General features: G+C 37.3%; 1 protein-coding gene across 6 annotated transcripts in view; it reads right to left on the bottom strand.

Moving 5' to 3' along the window:
• FAM13A (family with sequence similarity 13 member A) overlaps positions 1-15,379 on the bottom strand; it is a 344,433-nt gene that overhangs the window by 14,261 nt on the left and 314,793 nt on the right. For 4 of the 6 annotated variants that reach the window (XM_077142873.1, XM_077142872.1, XM_077142870.1 and 1 more), the window contains 5 exons: positions 7,025-7,238; positions 6,390-6,528; positions 5,588-5,669; positions 4,533-4,756; positions 3,800-3,883 (listed from right to left, as the gene is read on the bottom strand). In XM_077142873.1, coding sequence (XP_076998988.1) covers positions 3,800-3,883; positions 4,533-4,756; positions 5,588-5,669; positions 6,390-6,528; positions 7,025-7,238 — 743 coding nt within the window. The remainder of the gene's footprint in view (positions 1-3,799; positions 3,884-4,532; positions 4,757-5,587; positions 5,670-6,389; positions 6,529-7,024; positions 7,239-15,379) is intronic. The other 2 variants (XM_077142871.1, XM_077142869.1) reach the window with 1 other exon arrangement.

Genomic DNA, 15,379 nt, shown 5'->3' with positions numbered 1-15,379 from the left:
CTACCTTTTCTTATGACTAAAAGAAATCTTCATCTATTGGTCTCTTACTACCATATTTGGTTGTTCTAAAAGTCTCAGATAATACTTCAAAGTACCAAGGGAACACCAGCCAATAATTATCCATACTGAATTCATGGTAAGTCTGGACTAGAAATCACAAAGACCTAAAAAGATGACTGCATTTATGGCCTTTGCTTTTGTGATGGTTTTTGCCTTAACTGAAAATAAAACTCCCCTAGAAAAACAGCAATTCTAGTATGGGATTTAATATTTGTGTTTATGATGGCAATTAAGTTCTTAATTATTTTTTACTCTATTACGGCCAACCTTTAATTTCATAATATAGATATACTGTGGGTAGGTAGTTGCTGTTACCTGAACAGAGCCACAAAGGTGAAGATAAAATGACTGACATTTCAACTGTGAAGATAAAGACAACATTAAAACCATGGAATATTAAAGCTAGAAGAGCCTTTAATTTTTAGATGATAAAACAAGCTCTATAGATGATAATGATTTGCCCGATTCAACAATGCTGAGTCAGGAAACTCAGGGCATCTGATTCTCAGCCCAGTTTTTTTTTTTCCATTCACAAATAAATAAGACATGAAGTCAGGTAAGATCCTAACACAGAGTCATGATATGGCATTATTTTCTAAGTTGTTTCCTTAATATAAAGAATTTTGCCTTTCAAGCTGAGAGATCTGCCCATATTCAGTTTAGAAAGATCTCTGGTTATTAACAGTTGCATGGAGGTCCAACTTTATTAGAAATTATGCCATTGATAGACAAAAAAAACTACACTGCCTCAATGTCTTCCTAGTAAAATAAAACATAATTTGAATTTGTGAGTGGAAGGAGAAGACAAAATGAGGATTCTTCTAAGTGGTGCATTTCTGGCCAAAGCACGGAGAAAAATAGCAATTCCATCTTCCTCATTCTTAACTAATAATAGTGGACTGTGTGTGCCAAGATCAGATTATTCAGAATAGCAGAAAACCAAAGGATAGTATTTATGGATGACTTTTTAGAATTTGCATTTAAATTTAAACATGGCTATGCTTAGTAGAATATACCAATGAGGAAGGGTCTCAAAAAGAACCCAGAAGCTATGATTAAAAACCTGTTTTCCCCTTTCTACATTTACTATCAAGGAATAGTATTTAAAGAAGGCTAATACAGTGAGCTGCAGTTACTTGTTGTATTTCTCTCTGTGATTCAGTCTTTTGATCAGAACCTCAAAAGGGCACACTTTTATAATAAATAATAAGGAATTTTGTGCCCATGTGTACTGAGTGTATTTTTTTTTTGTATGTCTGTCAGCCTACTTGCCAACAGAAATGGTAGATAACCGTTTGGCTTGTGATTTTGAAAGTTTGTGTTCTTTTAAATTAGAATATGCATATTTATCAAAAACCAATGAGGTATGAGTACCAACTTTTCTGAAAAATTGGGATTTTGGAATGCTAATTCAGCTCTGGAAGCACATGTATTTTTCTTCTAAGAAGAGCTATTGCCCAAATAGTATTTACAGTCCAGGGTCCATGGTAACACCATTGATCTAAGAATTGAAAGTTTTCTCTTTGATTTTTAGACTGGCCAAACATAAAATGAACTCTGCTTTTCCTGAGAAGGTTGGAGTATCATGTTCCAGAGAGAGGCAGAAAGTCTTGCCTGGGACCAAGAATAAATTACAATCAATTTCCTACAGCATTCATTCCTTGTCTTATCAGTAGACCAATCTAGAGACAAAAAGGTGCTCTTCCTTCATGTGAAAGAAAAGGAAATAATAGGGCAGGGCTTAGAACTCATATTTCATATTCCGAATGATAAGAGTGCTAAAGAACGTACACTCTTTCTCTTGACTCAGTCATTTAATAACAAGTAGGCTACAGAGAACAGAGCATATATTTTATAGCCAAAGTGCAAACTATCATTTGCTGTCACTCCCCCAAATCCACCCTACCTCCTCAGTGCCAAGCACCCTACTAGTAAATATATATATAAATATATGTCTATGTATAAATAGACATATATAACTTTTTGTATGTGTAATGTCATTTAATCTCCATGGCAACCTATATCATGCATCTTAGTTATACAGAAAAAACTGTGAGGCTCAGAGAGCTCACTCAAGGAGCCCAAAGTCACAGAGCTAGTTCCATTCGGGCTGAGCTCTGAATCTAGGTCTGCAGATTCTAAGGCCCAAGGTATTTGCACAGCCCACAGTCCAAGCAGAATGAAAGAATGTGTGCTCAACTCAGAGCAACAAATACTACAGCATGCAAAGTGCTGCACTGGCAGCAAGGTGAAGTCTAGAATGTAGCTGGGAGCTCTTACTAATTAAATCTGGCAAGGAAGTCCTTGAAGAGTCTAAGAATATAAAACCTGAATCTATACAAGGCACAGAAAACACATTGGGGGAAGTACACAGCTCCCATCTCCTCTACCAAGGTCTGCCCTTTAGCCCAGAGAATCTATGTTTTGGGGCTCTGAGCCTACAGTGGAGAAGGGGTTTCCCCTGTTAAAAGCAGTCGTGTTCTACCTCTGTGAATCTGGACTACTCCAGTAGAGGACAAAGTTTCACAATATATTTAAGTTCCAGTCCACTTACTATTTGGTTCAATGCCTTTAAAAATTCCAAAACAAAACTTGGCTGAAACATGAACATTACCCCAGACTGTCAGTATTTTTCCACTGCAGAGACAGGCCAGCAAAACCAATCATCACCAGCTCCAGCTTGTTTTTTTAAAAATTCAAACCTGGTAAGTTTAGAACCAAAATACCGGGGAGGACACAGTCTACAGATAGATCCTGAGCACATGCTACGTGTCAGGTCCCATGCTAGATGCTGAGGATTAGGCGTAATATTAGGTGAACAAAACCCAGAATCCTTGCCCTCACAGACTTTAGAATCTAGTGCATTATTCCAGAAGCTTCTTTATTTAAAAGAGCATAGTTTAGATAAAAATATATAGAATATCCATTCTATAGTTCTGGCTAAGGGTAGAAAAGAGATTGATGTTACACGACTGTATAAAAACTTTATGCTTCCTTAAAACTATTCTTAAGCCCTGTTTTGTTGGGTTCCTGATCTTTCTGAACAGGGTGTTACTAAGAGAAGGTGATAAGAAGGATATTTGGTTACAAGTTCCTCAAGGAAGAACAGAAGCCTGTCATGCTGTCTCTCACATGGCTAACAATAAACATTCACTAAACGCTTGCTGAATAACAAATCACCTAAAAGGTTCTTGTTGTTAAGAAAAGCCAAAGCCATATTTTGGACTCTCCACTTTTAATTCTGAATGGCAACTGGAACTTCTTTAACAACAAATACTGGTTGCAAGTGCACTGCAGACACACTGAATTTTAGAGCAGACCCTTCTAGTTCAATCTTTTCATTTCATGGGTGAGAAAAGAAAAGCTCAGAGCAGCTGAGCGATGGCTCATAGGGGAGACCTAAGGACAGAAGAATCTCTTGACTCCATTGTCACTCTGTGCATGAATTCAAACCTCACTCAGTGTTTCTCACCTGGAAGCAGGACCCAAGTGACTAAATTTTAGTTGCAAACTAAATTTCCCTTTGAATCAGCATCTACTACATAGTGGAATCCTCTTATTGGCTATGCCTTCAGGAAGCTTAGTTATGGTTAAAGTATATAGGTATAGTAATCTCCTTTATTTTAAAAGTAAAATAAACAAATATTGGGAACCCTATTTATAAGACACTCAACATAAAAGATCCGTTGCTAAAGCCATGTAATTTACCCCAATCAAAAAACTCAGTACATTCACATACCGGCCGTCCGTGAATGCTTTCATAATGTAACAGAGCTTTCTGCAGAGCTACTTTCTCATTAGCAATCTGGTCTTTGGTCATATCCTGTGTAAACAGAAGGATTGAGAAATGAAAGAGGGGAAAACACTCCATTTTTTTAAATTTAGTTAAATACATTTCCTATTGAAAAGTTAAAAGAATCTTCATACAATAGCTCTATCTATATCTGAAGCTCACTCGGGAATTCGCTATTACTAACCTCTTTCTCAAAATAAGGATGGCACAGAAGTACCATCGTCAACTACATGGCAGCAAAGGCGTGTCGAACAGTGAGGAAAATAAGGCTGCAGGCACATAGGGCTCAGCTTAATGGCACAAGCAATGACGACAGTTGCAGGTTATGCATCCTAAAGGCTGGCCTCTAATCCTTCTACCTTAGAGAGTCATCAAACTCGCTATTAAACAAAGCAACTTCATTCTGCAATAACTATAAAAGTTTTCTCCATTTGTAGTAAAAAACCAAAGGACATAGAGTGAAAACACTCTGAAAGTTTGGAGGATCAGGATGCAGGAGGTTTGAAACGATGTCACCCCATCACCTGTCCTTTGGGATTCCTACGGCAGGCACTAGGCTTCTACCTTTCTGAATCACCTGTCCTTTGGGATTCCTATGGCAGGCACTAGGCTTCTACCTTTCTGACTGGAAAGGCTTGGGGTTAGCTGTTAGCCTGGGGCCTCCACAGAATCATCACACCTTAATGTCCTCAGGACGGCAGCTTTCTGCCCGTTTCTCCTGCAGCTTCCGCTGGATAGACTCCAGTGTGGCTTCAACACTAGGCTTTATTGCTTTATCTACCAATTCTTGCTTCTTCTCGTCTTCTTTCTCGAGTTGGGAACCGAAACTCTTGGGTAGTGTGTTACTTCGCTGCCGCATCCTAGGGGTTAGATCCTCTTCAGATATCTTTAGTCTGGACTCTACTTGAATAGAGTTGGGGGTAGAGATGCATGAGAATTGATGTCTGCTGAACCCAAATCCTTTTTCTGTATGTCAATAATTTTTGCTTAGCCCCACTCATCTCAGAAAGTATCTAATTATAATTTTATTAGAAATCCTCCAGTTATTTTGCAAAACCAGAATAATGATAATGTCTTCCCGGATTATCTGGTATTTTCCCCAACTCTAATTCCTGAGAAAGCTTTAGCTACTTTAGCATCCACACTGTAGCTACCTTAGCTTGTTTGCTGTTCTCAGAATGTGGTAGATGCCTTCCTGTTTGTTCCCTTAGTTTTTAAACATAGTTCTTGCTCAAATGCCCACGCTCTGGACAACTTTTTTTGTGTAACTTACATATCTCATTTTGAAATTATTTGCACTTCATATTCTACTGAGTTTATATAACTATCCCTTAAAAGTTAGCAAGCTCCTTAAGGGACAAGCACCAAACCCTTTTCAGATTAATCTCTATGTCTGTATGTCTTCTCTTAACACTGTGGCAAATGGAGCTTTGCAATAAACAAATACTAGTATGCGCTTAATTAAAACCATCTGCCTTTTATTAGTGGTTTAGGGAAATGAATAAATGCTGCAGAATTTGCATCTTAGCTGATCTGGGCTGCCCTGTGATTGAAACCACAGGAAGACATGGGGCCATCATCATCCTTATCAGCTGAGAGCAGTGGAAAGCAGCCTCAAGGAACCTGTCTTTTTCTGGAAGAAAGTAGCAGTGCCTCTCAGCAGGAGGTGAGATGATGGATTCTGCACCTGCTTTTCATATAGAAACCATGCCATAGGTCCAGAACTCTACCTACCTTTAAGTTGTTTTCGGAACTTGGCAAGATCATTTGTCCATTTCAGTACCTCTGGATTGGCTGCTTTGTCACTGTGGGAAGGCTGAAAAGAGGCAGTCTACAGTAAATGTTTGGGACTGGGACAGGAAAAGAAGTAGATGTGCTTGACAATTATTTTCATTTTAAACAGTAGAAAAAGTTCAGTCATATCTGAATAAGAAATTAACTATGATCAATGAAAGCAAACTTCACAGGGGTAATTCATGATCATTCTTTACATCTGGTTATTTTTGATATTAGGGGGAAAATGCTGGGTCTTATGATAATGGGCTTTTGTCAGGTTATTTCTGGACCCTTTCCTATTATTTGCAGGGTTCATCCTGTAAGGCAAAGTAAGTAGAAAGCAGCAACCACCAAGAAAATGCCTTTTGCCACGCTTCTGGGAAATAGTAGGGATAGAGCTAAAATAGACTGAGGTCAGCACTAGTGAAGTTTCATGAAAAGATAATCCTGAATTAAGCTTTAACCAAACATAAAACCTCATTCAACAATTTTTCCCATTCCTGCTCACTTTGTTTACAAAATGAAAACTAAAACTTTCAATTTATTTGTGAGGATAAATTCATGTAAGAAAACTGCAGATACATGATATCTGGGGCTTATCAGGGTTTACTGTCTAGTTTTTTTTTTTATTGCCCTTTGTTTTGAAATCCCCTAGAAATTTCCCTTACCCTGGTGGCTTTCCTTCAGTTCTCGGCATTTTTGTCAGGCCCACATGTTGGGGAGGGAAGAGACGAAGAGAACAGCATGAGGAGGCACTTACTCTGTACTTCCTTTCTTCTTCAAATCTGTCTTCAAACTTTCGGATCTTCTTTTTAAGGCTCTGAATCCTCCGTGTGAGCTGGGCAGGCGTCAGGTCCTCTTGCTCTTCATCGTAGGACCCCAGAGAGGAGCTCCGACGCCTGTGAGGGACATGACTTGGGTGAGCTTCCCAAGAGCAGCCCCTGACAGCTGAAACGGGCTCTGGGGGTGTGGAATGCTGTACAGAATGGAGAGGTGCAAAATACTCTCCATCTCTTGAATAAAAGAAAACTGACTACTAATCATTTCCGTGACTCTGAGCCCTGTGTTTCCCATCTATGGAATAGAACTAGCCAGCTCTAGCTCACAGCGACAATTAGCACAGGCATGAGAATCATTCTGAAACATGCTAGGAGGCTTAGAAATTAAATTTGAGAGAACTTTGGAAAGGGGTACTAATAGAAATTCGATATGCAATTAGCTGCTCTTAGGCCAAAGTTCAACTGAAAAATGACAACACAATCTGTGCTCTCGAACACAGAATTTGAAATATGTTTCTGCCATGGACTGAGGACTTACCATGTAAAAAATTACTATCTATGCCCTTCCTGTAGAGGGGATGACACATCAACTCATCAGCAACACAAAAACACACACCTCATGAACGAATGGGAATTTGGAGGAGAAGGAGGCACTTCCGTGTCATCCAGGTATTGCCTACTCTGCCCGTAAGCGTAGAAGCGGGGAGAGAGCATGGGGTCGCTGTCCTCATCCAGAAGCTGCTGAATCAGGCGTCCTGCCTGCGGGGAGAGGCGGGCTTCATCAGGGTCGATGCTCTCCCGCTGCCAGGAGGAGAAAGTAGGGACAGGTTCTGGAAAAAAAATGGTGGTTAGAGGTCAAAATGGTTCTTTATAGCACAGTTTCTGAATACTTTAGGGAGCGCCTAGTGAATTTTAGATTACAGGTTCTGACTAGGGATACCACACCTCAACCCAAATCACCAATATATCTGACAGCCATCGTCATCCTCACTTGTTCTCAAAAGATAAGCAAGAGTGTGCCCCGAGGAAAAGTCTTGGAGGAGGAGAGGCAACAGTGTAAGTTTCCAACTCCCCAGGCAGATCACCAACAAAGACTTTCCATCCAAGGGCATCACTGAAAAGAAAGGTGAGTCAAGATGACGTTTAGTATTACCACTATATATCATCTGCATCGAAATAACTAAAGAATCCAGCTAAGGAATCATATTAATCTGACGAGTGCCCATTTGTTTCAGAGTTTGTAATTTTTGTTTAGGTTGTTTAGTAAACAGTTTTGTGTGCATCTGTTTAATGCTGTGGGATTTACACAAGGCTGGAATTTTGGTCATGATATCAAATTCTAAGTTTCCTAGAGTCTGAATCAAAGAATGGTCGTTCCTTCAGCTGTCCAACTACTTATAAAAGTCTACAAAATTGGGCAGGCCACTATGGCTCAGCAGGCAAGAATGCTTGCCTGCCATGCCCTAGGACCCAGGTTCGATTCCTGGTGCCTGCCCACGTAAAAAAAAAAAAAAAAAAAGTCTACAAATTATCTTAAGTGCTTGCTTGGCATTTTATCCAAAAAAGACCATATTACAATTGTAGACTGTTAGAGCCAGGCAGAACATCATACATTATCTAGTGATTCTCAACAATGGCTGCACAATAGAATCACACAGGCAGATTCAAATAACTATAATGCACAGGTCCTTACCCTACTCAGTTAAACAGAATATTTAGGTAAGTATCCAAATGAACAAAAACATTAGCATATGATCATTCCGTTCTACATATATAATCAGTAATTTATAATATCATCACATAGTTGCATATTCATCATCAAGATCATTTCTTAGAACATTTGCATCAATTCAGAAAAAGAAATAAAAAAGACAACAGAAAAAGAAATAAAATGAAAACAGAAAAAAAAAAGATTATACATACCATACCCCTTACCCCTACCTTTCATTGATCACTAGCATTTCAAACTAAATTTATTTTAACATTTGTTCCCCCTATTATTTAGTTTTATTTCATATGTTCTACTCATCTGTTGACAAGGTAGATAAAAGGAGCATCAGACACAAGGTTTTCACAATCACACAGTCACATTGTTACAGCTGTATCATTATTCAATCATCATCAAGAAACATGGCTACTGGAACACAGCTCTACATTTTCAGGCAGTTCCCTCCAGCCTCTCCATTACATCTTGCCTAACAAGGTGATATTTACTTAATGCGTAAGAACAACCTCCAGTTATTCTGAGAGTCAAGAATAACCTCTTGACTCTGTTTGGAATCTCTCAGCCATTGACACTTTGTCTCATTTCCCTCTTCCCCCTTTTGGTTGAGAAGGTTTTCTCAATCCCCTGATGCTGAGTCTCAGCTCATTCTAGGATTTCTGTCCCATATTGCCAGGAAGGTCCGCAACCCTGGGATTCATGTACCACGTAGACAGGGGGAGTGGTGAGTTTGCTTGTTGAGTTGGATGGAGAGAGAGGCCACATCTGAGCACCAAAAGAGGCTCTCTTGGGGGTGACTCTTAGGCCTAAATTTTAAGTAGGCTTGACCTATCCTTTGTGGGGTTAACTTTCATATGAACCCCCAAGACTGGGGGCTCAGGCTATAGCTTTGGTTGTCCACACTGCTTGTGAGAATATCAAGAATTCATCTTGGGGAAGAGAATTTCTCCCCATTTTCATTATTCCCTGAAGGGGACTTTGCAAATACTTTTCCACTCACTGATCGAATCCTCTGGGATTCATTGGGGCATCACTCTGGACAAACCAACAAAATCTCATTTCCTACCCAAGGTTCCAAGTACTTATGGTGTTCAGTCAAGCAATCTACATAAGTTATATTAGGAAATACACTAGTCAAAATATAAATTTTGTACCAAATAAACATTTTTTGCTCTAATCTCACACATTAGTTGAAATTTTAAAATATTAATTACCACCTATTTTCAGCACCCTGCAGTAATGACATTCCTTTGTTCTTCCTCATGCAAAACATTTTTAAAATTTGTACATTTAGTCACTATCATTATACACTCTAGGCATTCCTAGATTACACTGTCTCAATCTTTTTCGTCTTTCTTTCTGATTTCATTTATGCCCCCAGCCCTCCTCCCTCTATCATTCTCACATTCAGCTTCATTCAGTGGTTTAACGTAATTGTATTACAGTTAGGTAGTAAGAGAAGAATATTAATTTTTAAAAAATTAACATCATGTGGAATGAGGTCCTTAGGCTCTCAAAATTTAAAGAATACCAAATTATCTGGGTTCACAGAGGAAAATAGCAACACGTGGAAAATTACAGCAGCGTTATAGACAAATTCTTGTCTGTGGAGACCCAAAAAATGACAGAGAATTTGTAGGCAGATGTACTTGGGTAAAGCTGGAGAGGAACAAGAGTCATTTCCCTACTGAACCTGACACATCAGCCTGCTCCTCCTAAGTAGCAGGGCTCAGATGCTAGCTACTCAGGGCTGCCAATATAAGAGCAAGAAATGGATTGAGAGGTGAGAAAAGGAGAGGGTGAGTAGAAGATACTCCCTAGAAAAATAATTTTAAAATATTAGTGTTGTTGCAGAAAATGGAACTATTAAACTGATTGGACCTCAGATTTTATTTCTAAATATTTCATAAGATAGCAATAATTTTCTGTAAATTAGAATCAGTTGAGCCAGGACAGGGAAAAGCTAAGAAGGTTTAAATAGTAATGCAGCAATAATCTCACCTCAGAGTGGCAAAGGAACTGAACAACTGGAGTAAGGGAAAAAAATTTATCAGGGGCAGAGGCCACTGGGAAAACAATTCTAATGTTGATATTGGCATCCGGATATGCTGGTTAGTTTGAAAATTTTATTCATCAAAATTTATTTTCACAGGGTGCTACCTTAGGTCCTGACGCCCTTTAATTTTTCTGAATTTAGCAGAACATCTCTTTAAAATCTCACAACTAATCTTTGATTTAGGCTTTTGACTACACATTCTCTGTGCCCAAAAATTTTTGCAAAAGGAATATATGTGTCTATGCCTATTGATCAAATATGTCTTCAAAAAAGATAAATTATGACCTTAAATTAATTGTACAATACAAACAAGGCACTGAATTATGGTCATATGATGGTCTGTGGTTAACACAGAGCCATCTATCAGTTCACTTTTCTGTTAACACAGTTAATATTTTGGTGGATCTATTCTTGTCCAATCACTTCACTGACAGGAAAATGAAATGTTGTGCTCTTAGTGTCACATATGGTGTAATGAAATCCACAGTCAAATAAATTCTAGCTTACATGCGGCATTTCTCTTAAGGCATCCAGTTAGGGTGAATGAACTCACTTATTTAAAAATAAGAAATGTAAAACCGCTGTGAATTTCAACTTTAACAAAATAAAAAAGAATGTTTCATCATTAGTCTGCATAAAGGACAGAGATGAAAGCTTTCTCTGCTGTATAACATGAAACATTATTTCTCTCTCCTTTTATTCTATTGTCTTATAATTTAAGGCTACTATCCAAACATTATCAAATTACATATAATACACAGTTCAAATGAACTGAAGAATCAATAAAATCATCTTTTTCCTCATTTTAGTTCAAAATGATTTAAAAATACAAAGCTATCTCATGTTTTCATAGTCGATGCTCAACTAGAAAAACAAAACAGAAGAATAATGTGGTATGCAATAGAATATCCAGTTGAATTACTGCACAGAGAGTAGGTTTTTGAGAATACGCTCACTGATCATTCCCAATTGCTAGTTTGGGAAATATTTTGCATCTTATCTGGTAATTATAGAGCAATGTATCAGACAAGAATATTTCAAGAAAATTATTCAAAGAAAATCCAGAAAAGATTTGAAGCTTCCAAATGAATTTTCATCTTAAAGTTGCACAAATTAAACATGTTTTCATTTCCAGATCAGAATTTCTTGGGTACAGTGATTTTAATTTTAGCCATGTGTCTTGTCACAAAGAAGTCTAGATATACACATGGTATGACCTCCTATTAAAAATTAATCCACTCCAGGTCATCTGACATCACAGCAGGTCAGAAATAAAAGCATAAAAGCAGCATGCTTGCTATTCAAGTAATAGAGGAAATAGATCCTGGGGAGTTCCAGTTCAGACATCAGAGTACACACGGAAATAAAGGAAATTCACTATAAGAAGAAGGAGTATAACTCTGAGTAATGCTGATGTATTCACCGGGACACCTATTCTCTGCCTAGAGGGCTGGGTCCATTTACGATACCAAAGAAAATTAACTACTTAGATGATATATTTCCAAGAAATCTGCACAAAATTAAGGGGGCTGATGTTTTCCATATTTCATTTCCAACTGTTTATTATTTAGAGCTGTTACTGTTTAACATGATATCAGAATCATCTTTCAAAGAGGCCACTCATCTTATGCTAGAAGATTTTGGCACATCCTGGATATGGAAAGATAGATACAAGTCCCACTGGTGAGGGTCCTTACTGGGAGAGAAAAATAGCGCAACACTTTTATAAAATTTTTCTTAATTTAATTTAACCTTAGAACAATGGTAGTCCTATTATATTGTTCAAATACTTTTGTGAACAATCAGTTAGAAGGAATCTTAGCAGTAAGCTTCACCAACCACCAATCTAATCCTTAAATTTTATTTATTTTCTTTGTCCCTATTTGCAAATTTAATAAGCAGGCCTCAATAGCTCCATTTAGACTACTAATAAGTTTATGGAACAGGATAGGGTCGAGGTCTTTAATGAGAATACCCCCATTTGAATAGACTTTGATCCATTTATCTGCACATTTAAATGTAGTTGCTTAATTGGTGATAATTCACTAGCTTATCTGACTGTCTTCTATTCACTTCCAAATCTCCAACAAGACTATCATTAAGTCTATGTCAAAGGCCTGGTTGAAGCCTTTTCAGATACACCATTTCCCTAATCCAGATCTGGTAACATTATCAAAGAAAGAAAGGAGTTGGTATAACATGATTAGTCCCTGGAAAACCTATGGACTAACGGAGGACCTAGTAATTACTGTTTCCTCTTCTGAATGTTCAGAATCATCCATTGTCATTAGGTGGAATTGGGTTTTGTTTCCAAAGAAGGCAGCTCAGTCTGAATTTTCCTGAAACCTTACTTGAAAATATTTATGGAAGATAACAGCAAGTAATACGAACATAGGTACCTACCAAGTGCCTTGCTAGGCTGAGCAATTTGCATTTATTTGCTCATTTAATCCTCACAACAAACTCACTAAATAGATATCAATTAACCATTATTTCTACTGCTATTATTCCTTTTTAAAGATGAAGACACTTAGGCAGAAACTGAGACAGGTTTACTAACTTGCTGGCAAAGCTAGGAAGTAGCAGAGACAGGATTTGAACTCAGAGAATCTGGCTCTTAAACACTACATTCCACTGCCACCATGCACAACTGGTATTGAGTCTAGAAAGAGGCATGGAGGTCGAAGCCAGGAGACATCGTTACCTTGAATTATTGTTTTGCTATTCTGGCCTCAGTCTCCAGATGTATGATGGAGGGTTCAATTAGAAGATCTTTCTTTTTTTTAAATTAAAAAAAAATTTAATTTTTTAAACATAACAACATACAAACATGAACATTCTTACTATATGATCATTCCATTCTTGGTATATAATCAAAAACTCACAATACCATCACCATGATCATTTCTTAGAACATTTGCATTAATTCAGGAAAAGAAATAAAATGAAAAAAGGAAAAAATTCATACATACCATATCTCTTACCCCTCCCTCTCATTGACTGCTAGTATTTCCATCTACCCAATATATTTTAGCCTTTGTTTCCCTTATTTTTATTTCTTCTATACTTCTTACCACTCCCTTTCATTGATCACTAGCTTTTCAATCTACTAAATTTATTTTACCATTTGTTCCCTCTATTTATTTTTAATCCATATGTTTTACTCATCTGTTCATACCGAAGATAAAAGGAGCATCAGACACAAGGTTTTCACAATCATACAGTCGCATTGCGAAAGCTGTATTATTGCACAATCATCTTCAAGAAACATGGCTACTGGAACACAGCTGTACATTTTCAGGTACTTCCCTCCAGCCTCTCCAATGCACATTAATTAAAAAGGTGTTATCTATATAATGCGTAAGAATAACCTCCAGGATAACCTCTCAACTCTGTTTGAAATCTCTCAGCCACTGACACTTTATTTTGTCTCATTTCTCTCTACCCCCTTTTGGTAGAGAAAGTTTTCTAATCCCTTGATGCTGAGTCCCAGCTCATTTGAGGATTTCTGTCCCATGTTGCCTGGGAGATTTACACCCCTGGGAGTCATGTTCCACGTAGAGAGGGGGAAGGTGGTGTGTTTGCTTGTTGTGTTGGCTGAGAGAGAGAGGCCACATCTGAGCAACAAAAGAGATTCTCTGGGGGTGACTCTCAGACCTTAATTAGAAGATCTTAATAGTCCCTTTTGCTCTATGAATCTTTTTGAGAATTTCCTTGCCAAAGTTACTTTCGATAAGTGGTAAGTGATAAATATAATATGTGCTCTTTTAATTTCCCCAGGCTAAATCTAATAGAGTACCTGAGTGTTTAAACCCCAGAACATCCATCCACATATGGTCCCCCCAAATTGAAATGAACTAGCTGCTTAGGAATAGTCTAATTATTTATACAACTCTGAAGGGCTTTAAATAACAGAACAGTACATCTAATTTGTGCATTCATTTACCTTCGGAGAATGGAATCATTTTAAACACTTCTTATGCAAAAAATTCCACTATTTCTGCTATGCTTATAGCTATATTACTGCTATTACAATGTAACTTAGAAAATGAAAATAAGTATGTAACAAAAAATGGCCACTGGAAGTCGTAACCAAATGATCAAAACAGGCCTTTGAAACAAATCCATGTAGATTTTCCAGGAATGCAAGTTCAATGACAAATGCAATAGTTGGCCAAAAAGAAAGAAAGAAAAAAAAAACCCAAACAAAACAAAGTCAAAGCAAGCTACTTCATAAACTACACGGATGATACAATTCACATTCCCAAGTCTTTTGAAATGCTATACATTTTTTTTTCCAATAAACTTTTAAATTCCATGTATTTTCTCACTATAAAATAAAATTGTTGGCTCATTGATATTTATCATTATTTATTTGGAATTCTTTACATTTGATAATGAAGTAGATTAAAGAAATTATAAATTAGCTTTCAACATTCTGGAGATAATTTTATGCTTCATATTAGTCTCTTTAAGCATGGTAGGGAGATTATAAATATATGATTAGCTAAGATAAAAATAACAAAATTGAATCCTTTGAGGAGAAGGAAGAACTTACCTTTGCTGAATAAATCAACAAGATAATGTGACTAATTTGAATTCTGACAAAAAGATCCTAGTTTTAATCTAGTTCTTTTTGTTAATGATATATGCAGAGCATATTCTTGATCTCCAAAGATAGCATTTATTTTGGTTATTGCTTTTTTCCCTTTGTTTGGGTAACAAGGCTAGTGTGGGACTTTTTTTTCCGTTGTTTATTTAATGCATAAATATATCAAAGAACAAAAAACAAAATAGGAACAACAAAACAGTACACACGGATGTATCACTTAAATTAAAAACAGAAAACAAAACCAAAAATAACCCTTATTTTGCTCAATGATTGTGAGGTGGGAAGATATAACAGAATCTCACATCCACGTCTAATTATGTGAAAAGAATGAGAACATGTTTTTTAGATTGCAAGAACTAAAGGGAAAAACTGTTTGCTTGTTTTCACTACACAAGCCCTGGGTGTCAGGAGCAAAGCGAGGCTCCTTTTTTTTACCTTGCCATCTTTTTAGATCACCTTTTGTTCTCTCATCTAAGATCATTAACAGGAGTACTTCCAGATTTAGGGGGAAAAAAAGGTAGGATTAGAAGACAAGGAAATCCTGGGGCTGTAAAGGACTGATTTTTCATAATTTTGATTC

Source organism: Tamandua tetradactyla, chromosome 24 (assembly GCF_023851605.1).
Source record: "Tamandua tetradactyla isolate mTamTet1 chromosome 24, mTamTet1.pri, whole genome shotgun sequence".
Taxonomy (NCBI): Eukaryota; Metazoa; Chordata; class Mammalia; order Pilosa; family Myrmecophagidae; genus Tamandua; species Tamandua tetradactyla.
Note: the sequence above shows the minus strand (reverse complement) of the source record. Positions and strands in the feature narration are given on the sequence as shown.